This window comes from Lepus europaeus, chromosome 5 (genome assembly GCF_033115175.1).
Source record: "Lepus europaeus isolate LE1 chromosome 5, mLepTim1.pri, whole genome shotgun sequence".
Classification (NCBI taxonomy): Eukaryota; Metazoa; Chordata; class Mammalia; order Lagomorpha; family Leporidae; genus Lepus; species Lepus europaeus.
The window spans coordinates 80916861-80925001 of record NC_084831.1 but is presented as its reverse complement, the minus strand read 5'-3'; the positions used below and the strand labels follow the sequence as shown (position 1 = coordinate 80925001).

The following is an 8141-nucleotide window of genomic DNA, read 5'->3' as shown; positions in this document are numbered from 1 at the left end:
CCCAACTGCCGGCTCAGCTCCAACTCCCCTTGCTGACATTAGGAAACGGACAGCAGGTCATATTTTTCGTTTAGTATCCATGCGCAGCATCTTCCGGGAACTTCAATGACCAATGGGTGGGCTGATTTTCAGCCGCATTATTACTGCCAGCAAAATACACGCGATACGGAGCGCTACCTGGCTGTGTTTTCTAAACTGCTTTCAGGCGAGGAGAGTGCGGCTGAAAGGTATACATTTGTACCTGCAAGTAAATATCAGCAACCTATCTGAGGAGAAAAATGCACATCCATAGCTACTGATCCAGAAGCAATTGGTTTTCCAGCAGGATCCTATATTTAATCTAAATTCTGCACCAGCTATATTAAATGTAACAAAGAAATGCAACCCAGAAATTATGCCTGGAGCCAAGTCCATTAAAGGTACTTCGCAATAACTAGAGACCAAGCACCTTAAAAGCACCAGAAGCTATTGATACTTGGGGGGGGGGGGGGGGTGTGCATAATCGCAACTGCTGCATTAGAGAGGGGAGGGAGGGGAAAAAAAAAATCAGCCAAATTACGCTTGGTTAATTCAGAGTAACAGATCTGCCCCCAAGTGAATTGGAGGCCTTGAATTAATTCTGTTATGACAAATCAAGATAAACGTTCCCCCTAAATTGCATGCGATTTAATTAATTTTTGAGATCCTGGGTTTTTTTTTTTTCCTAGCTAATAGTTCACATGCTCCTGTGCTGTCATTGTGCTTGAGTGGGCAGACTTCAAAGTGATATTAAATAACCAACTATTAGATTTACCTAGCACGTCCTATTGGAAAAGTGCCATTTAATTACCTAGCCTGTTCAATTAAAGGGACAGCATTCTCTGAATATAGCAGCTTGCTGTTGATTACCAGGGAAATGAACTCGCTGCCTGGCGGCGCCTCCATTCCTAACGCTACCCCCTCCCCAAACACACACCCTCCACCTCCACCACCTCCACCCACCCACACGCGCCCCCGGGCCCCCACCCCGGCCGCGCGGCGCACAGTGCGGCTGCGGGCGCCACGTGAGCCGCCCGAGCGCAGCCGGGGAGAGAAGGCGCGACCCGCTCGCCCAGCGCCCGCCTGCGCTCGCCCCCTCGTGGGCCCGAGGCCGCCGCCGGCCGGCCGCGCGGGCGCCTTGGCCGCGGCCTCCGGGCGGCACGGGCCGGGCCGAGCGGGGAAGGGCTCGCCCACGACCGCCACCCGGGCTTCCTGCGCGCTTCCTCGCCCTCCCCGGACCTGCAGCCCCACCCGCCGGTCCCCGAACTTCCTCCTCGGGCTGCACTTTCCGCGCCAGTCTCTGGGCCCGGGGTGGGGGTGGTGGAAACAGGGCTCGAGAAAGGAGAAGCGGAGTTGCCGAAGCTACTTGGCGGAGCTAGGGTGGAGCTGAGGGGCCGGGCGCCGGGGACGCCAGGGGGACAGGGGGGCAGCTGGAAGGGTCCGCCGATTTTTGCGGGGGGGGGGGAGACTGGCGGGCATAGGTCCCTTTAAGATCCACCCTCCCCCTCTTCTCCACACCCCCTCCTCCAGCCTTTCCCTCCCTCTCTCAGAGGCCAATTTTGTTAATTAAATGTTTTGTTTGCGACGCAGCTCTCATTCATTGCGGACACGTCATTCGGAGCAGATCTAAGCCAGAGACCAGATCTCATTAGATAAAGCCCATCAGAACTAAGAAAATGGAGGAGCCACTAATTAAAGCTTTTAATTGTGCGGATTCGCTGCAGCAAGGCAGCCGCTTTATCTGAACTCTGGGAGGGAGAGGAGGCAGAAGCCCAGCAGCCCTGCCCCAGAGACACTGGGGCCCCGGAGGGGGCGGGCGGGGGGGGGGGGCTGAGGAACGGACGCCCCCCACCCTCGGCCCGGACTGCCTGGCCTCTCCCAGCTCTCCCGCAGCTTTTTAGCCAGATCTTGGTTGTTTTCAAAAAACCACAACCTCCAAGTCAGACAGTTTAAAAGCCCCTTAATAAATAGCTCTTGTGGTCCCAGGCGGGCCGAGGAGCCGAGGGGCGGGCCTCACCTGGTGGTGGGCGAGCGGGCTGCCTCACTGCCGACGCTGTGGAGCTGCGGGATCCTCCAACAAGTGGACTTGGGGAGTCCAGGGTGCGGGCAGCGGAGAGGCCCGGGAACGCCGGCGCCAGGCCACCCTCCCACCCTTTTGGCCCCTGGATGGGTGGGTGGGGGCGGGGGGCGCAGGCCGAAGGCAGACTTTCCTTGCCCTCAGCGGCTGCAGAGCCCTGAGGGCCAGCATCAAGGTGGTTCTGAACTAGAACTCCTCTCCGGGCACATCTCCGGGTCTCAGGGAGGCATCTAGCTCAGGAGCAAGGCTGATCCAGTCGCCAGACTGAGAAGGGCGCAGACAGGGAGCATACAGGCTGGACTGATGGAGGCTCAGGGCTGAGCACACCCCCCTCCTTGCTCCATTAGGCGCTCTCTTGCGTTTTGGTGTTTTCTTACACCAAATGGGCATTGATGTTTGGCCTCAAGAACAGGGAAAGAAATGGGTCTCAACTCCCAGGAAGCCACTTGCCTCAACTTGTCCTAAGGGAATGCAAGTGGACCCATCTTTTTAATTAGTGGTAATCAGAAGGGTTTTTTTTTTTTCTCTTGAAGGCACTTGGAGATGACTCTGTACCATTCACCAAATCTTAACTGCCCTGTCAATTTTTCCACTTCAAACAGCCCTCCTTTCTTGCCACAGTTTAGCTCTCTATTTAATTACAATACTGTCAGAGCTCATGGCATCAGTTGGAAGAAGGACCAGAAAGCATCACACTCGTGCTCCTGCTGATCTTCCAGCACTTACTTCTTAAAGAACACTTAGTGGAATTAGTGCAGCCATCTTCATTTGAAAACAAAAGCCCTCGCCCTCCCTGTATCTCTCTCACTTCCCTGAGGGAGCGTGGCCAGCACAGTGGGCACAGGCTGCCCCATCAGTGTAACCAAACATCCTGCGGCTCCATCATTCCACAGGAGTGACAGCTATCGCTGGGCTAAGCACACCCAACTCCTCGGTCCTCAACCACATTGAGATCTTCTGCAGTCCCAGCTGCAGGGTTTGAGCAATCACAATGAAACTAAACTTCGAGCAAAACAGCTACCGATTTCCCCAGACTGCAGAAAGAACACATTTTTTTACGTAGTCCTATGAAGAGAAAGTTGTAGACCAGAGATTTAAATAGAATGAAATGCTTTTCTAAAGTGTGCCATTCTGGAGCATCAACAGTGTGCGGGTGTTTTTTGTTTTTTTTTTTTTTTAATTATTGGATGTTGAAACAGAACACCTCCTAGAAGCATTCATGTGCATCAGTCTATCAAACCATTTACTCAAATTAAATGTGTAATCCTTCAAATGCCTCCTTTCAAATTAATGAGTTTAAGTAGCTTGAGTTCACCTGAAAAGATCCTATAGGCACCTGACCTCCTGAATTCTTTCCATTAATTGCACTGAAACTTGTTGGAAAAGATTGCTTACACAGACATATGAATGTTCCTATACATTGCTTTTAAAATGCAAGATTAGTATAATTCTATAGCCTCTTTTTCTGAATTTCCTTTGGGGATCAAGGACAGCGATACAAATGGCAACAACAACAACAACAAAAAACCCCAAACCTGAACATTCTTCAGTTGAAAAAAAAAAAATTGCAAATTCTACATGGCAAACCACACACTAACACGGAGCATTCCCAGCCTCCCCGGAACAGCATGGAGAGAAACATTACCGCTAGGTTCTGGCTTTTGGTTCTGTTTTGTGTTTTGCTAGAAAAAGAATTACAAGTCTGTAAGCTGATGGGGAATCAGCATTTTTCACAAGGAGCACAAAGAATGAGTCACAGCTTTCCACTTAAAAAAGTTTAAAGGGGCTTACGTATATACCATGATTAGCTATCACTACAGACAAATAATTTCTCACTATACTTTTATTTCTAAAGTCTACCTTTTGTCTCTGCGTTTCCCGGGAGGTCGCTACCCTTGCTTTAAAAAAGCAGCTTAACTCCCACTTGAACCACTGATGTTCAGGCTGAGGTCCACTTTCCAGGCCGACCACTTCAAATTCTGGTCCAAAGGGTGCCGGGAGGTGGCACACAGCTAAGGGCCCCGACCTGCCAGACTGACAGACTTTACTCGGTGTGGCATCTGCCATGAACTTGTCCTCAAATCCTGGGGGCTCAGACTTACTCCTTGAATGCCCTCAACCCAGCTAATCAAAAGGTTTTCAAGGTGAAGGCTGCAGTGTATTCCCATGGGTGCCCAGTCTTTTCCCTTCGACCCCCTGGTAACCTCTGGGCTCGCCATGGCTACACTGGCCTGTCTTGGGGAAAGGCAGCAGTCTTACCTAATGTAGTCATTTCTGCAAAGGATCATGCCGCTCTTGGTGTAACAGGACGTGCCGATGTCACCCAGCTGCGCCTGGCAGCAGGAGCACTTGAGGCACCGGCTGTGCCAGTAGCTGTCCATGGCATAGAGCAGAAAGCGGTCCGCAATCTTGCCCCCGCAGCCTGCGCACCGCTTCCAGGAGAGGGAGCCGGCCGTCACCGGGGGCGGCTGCGAGCTGCTGCCCGGATTCACCATGGTCTGCAGAGGGCGGGAAGGGACAGAGAGAGAAAGAGAGGGAGACAAAACAGGGGCGATGCAAAAGTTAGTAATCGCCGGCAGAGCGAGCAGGCAGGCGCGCTCCCCTCCTGCCCGCGGAGCTGCTGGAAGGAGGCAGCAGGGCCGGGGCGGGAAGGAGGCTGAGGGGGAGAGGGAAGGAGGGAGGCTCGCCGGCAGCAGCCGCCTGTTTACTTTTCTCAAGCTTTGTTCTGGGGCCACGAGCTCCTCGCAACTTTGCTGCGCTCGCCGCGGCTGACAATCGCAGCTCGGGTACTGTCAAAACTCCGCGAGCCAGGCTGCGCGGCGCGCTCCACCCCTCGCGGCGCCTCCCCCGGCGCCGCCCCCGCCCCGGCCCCCGCCGCCCGCCGCCCGCCTCCAGCAAATGAGGGTCAAACCCACCCACCGCCGCGCCCGGCCCCTCCCCGGCCCCCGCCGAGCCCCGCGAGCGCGCCCAGGGGAGCTGGGCGGCGGCGGCCCCGCCGGAGCCACGGGCCCTCCCGAGCTCTGCCCGGGAAGTGCAGCTGCACTTCACAAGTTGGAAAGAGTTGAGGGTTTTCCGCAAGGGGAAGGAGGGCGGCCCCGGCGGAGGGGCGAAGGAGAGCCTGATGGTGGGAGGCGAGGCAAGGTGGCGGGAGCGGGTGCGGGGAGCGGAGCGGGGCGGGGGTGGGGGGTGGGGGGTGCGGCGTGTAAAGTTGCGAAACTGGTTTTTCGTATTTTAAACAGCACCTTTCACATGCCATGGTGGTGACCGCCATCTCCCATTATTGTTCCAAATCTCATTTCATTTTGAAGCTCAGTGAGTGTTTTCTCTGGGTTTTCAGGACACAGGCAAGAATAATAGATCATTGAACTTTAGGATGCCTGTTAACTTCCTATACAAACACTCTCCACTTTGGTCTCACTAATCTGTCCTTGATCAGCAATTTAAATGCTAAACCTTTGTTCCTCCAAGGTTGGGGGGGGGGGGCCGACAGCGTACAGATAATATGTGAGAAGGCACTATTAAAGGATGCACATGTTAAATTCGAGCCAGTCCTGCTGTCACCAAAAACTGCTTTTAAAAATTCCCCACTCTTCCTAATGAATGCCACAGGAGAAGCAACTGGAGTATAATATAGGAATCAATTTATAAAGCTTAGCCTAAACCGATTAATTTGTTGCCTCCAATCCTGAGTCCAATAAAGTCCTAGTGTTCCTCCAGTCACTTATTCTATAAAAAGATCAAGTTATTTACTGCCAATTAAGCAGCCTGTTTTGTCTTTGTCCTCTGTAAGCCGAGAGTGTGGGCTCCCCCCAGGCTCCGGCTATCTGCTGGAGACACTCAGCTGATACCTCAGAAGGGACAGGGCGAACTTTGCCTGTGCCCGGCCCAACTTGGCTGCTGCAAGAAAACGAGGCAGAGGGAAGGAAACAAGGACTCGGGTTCCTTAAATAGGCCGATTTTAAACACATTTCCTCCGAAAGAGTCCCGGAACATGTGTCCAGCGACCGCACAATAAACCAGAATAAGAACTGCACCAATTAAGCTGTAACAAAACCCAGCGACTTTGGAAACAGGACCACTCTAAAACCCATTAGCATTGCATTTATCCGAAGGCATCATACCTTTATGTAAATTGATTTATCTGATGCATTTACTCGAGGAATTGCTTTTTGTTACAATTTCAGCCCTAACCCAAATGAATCTGCATTTCCTGCCCCGGGTCTTTAAACTGTCCCCCCCACCCCCACCCAACACACACACCCCAACGTTTTAATCACTCCAAATTCCTTCTTAAAAGCGGCGAGGGAGGGAGAAGATTCAAGCTCTTCCCAACCCCCATCTTTGGTGAGAGGTAAATATATATATATATATGTATTTTTTTTTGAAAAGGAAATATTACACTGAGAAAAGCATCCAGTAACCCCATTAGCTAAAGCTCTTAAGGACAAGCAATACCTTAATGCTGATTAAATCTAAAAGAGATGAATCAAGAGCACTGAGCAGAAACCGACTCCCCTGATAACTAAGGACGGCCCTCATCAAGTTTCATTTAGAGTTGGAAAAAAAAAAGAAAGCTTTTAAGTTAAATAGGCTTATACTCTAGTAATTACATAGCCAAGCAATTTAGGTCCTGGGATACTCAGTGAAATAGAAAGCAGAACTGGCAGCTAGAGGCAAAATCTGCCCCCTTTAACAACGTCTCTGGTGTTTTTTAATGGAGACCAAGGGAGGGACAAACGTAGCGCTGGCAATTTGTAGTACAAAAATGGATGCTTAATTCATGTCTTGATTTTAATTAGGTGATTCACCGGATTTCTCCTGGATCGGAACAAAAGACTTATAAGCCAAGAGGAATTTTTTAAAAAGAACCAGCAATACCTAATCCTGGTCACTTAGATCCTTTCTGCCACTGTTTCAAAAACAGTGTTTACTAGAAGGGGGAGGGGGTCGTGCCTACCCCCACCCCCCCAACGCACTACTTCTCCTACTTAACCCCGCATCGAAGCACCCCCCCAGCCACCCACCCACCCACCCACACACCACCCAGCCTTCCTCTTCGGACCTGGAACCGTCCCCACCCCCGCCAGGGTCCCCGGCAGCCCGGCCTCCGAGAGGAACCCTTTTGTAAGAAGCAGGAGCCGCTACAAAGCGGGCGGCCCGGGGCTGCCCTCCGTGCCCTCGGCGCCAGCTCGCAGGCTGGCCTCGGTAGTTTAGGACTCGCGCATTATCTAAGCCGACGTATTGTTGACTTGCAATTTGGGACGGTCAAGGGAAGGAAGCCAAAGAAAACAGCCCCGGCCCGCCGGGGCCCCCCCTCCCGGCCTCCCCGGCTCCCCAGCCGCCCCCTTACCTGCTTCTCCCCTAGACTGCGAGACTGCGGGCGGCGGCGGCGGGCGGGCGAGCGGAGCCGCTCGGCTTCCAGGGAAGGGGCGCCTCGGCCGGCGGCGCGGAGGGAGGGAGTTCTCGCAGATGCAGGAAAGGGGAGGAGGGGGCTGAGGGCGGCTGGGCGTTTTTGTTGTTGTTGTTGTTTTTTTTTTTTTTTAAGATCGCGCCGCTCTGGGGCTGGGGTGGGGTGGGGGGCCCCCGCGTTCCGGGGGCGGCGCGGCCGGGAGCAGAAGTGTCAGCGGCGGCGCCCGTCCTTCTCCTCCGCCTCCGGCTGCGCTCGAGCAGCGGCGGGAGCCCTCGGCCCGCGCGGCGCGGCGCAGCGGCAGCAACTGCTGCAATCGCTGCTGCAAGTTTGGCAATGTGGCTTCACTTTGTATACGCCCCCGCCCCCGCCGCGCTCCGCCCGCTCCTCCTCCCCCGCCGCCGCCGCCGCCGCCGCCGCCGCCTTCCTCCCTCCCGCGCGCTCGCTCGCTCCCTCGCCCGCCCGCTCGGGCTGCCGGAGGCGGCTCGGCCGCGCTCCCTGCACCTCCGGGCCGGGAGCCGCGGCGCAGACCACGGCCCCAGGAGCGGCGGCCCGCGCGGCTCGGGGGGCCCCGGCTGAAGCGGGCGCGCGCTGGCAGCGGCCCGGGCCCGGCGCGCTGGAGCCTGCGCCGCTGCCGGG

The 8141-nt window shown here is 54.6% G+C and overlaps 1 protein-coding gene across 2 annotated transcripts in view; it reads right to left on the bottom strand.

Annotated features, from left to right (window-relative positions):
* LMO4 (LIM domain only 4) overlaps positions 1-7789 on the bottom strand; it is a 16842-nt gene extending 9053 nt beyond the window's left edge. Inside the window, exons 1-2 of one of the 2 annotated variants that reach the window (XM_062191669.1) lie at positions 7446-7789; positions 4355-4593 (exon numbers count right to left, since the gene is read on the bottom strand). In XM_062191669.1, the coding sequence (XP_062047653.1) occupies positions 4355-4590 (236 nt within the window). In that variant the 5' untranslated portion in view covers positions 4591-4593; positions 7446-7789. Of the gene's footprint in view, positions 1-4354; positions 4594-4803; positions 4891-7445 lie in introns of those variants that run through there. The other variant, XM_062191670.1, reaches the window with a different exon arrangement.
* Positions 7790-8141: the final 352 nt, after the last annotated feature.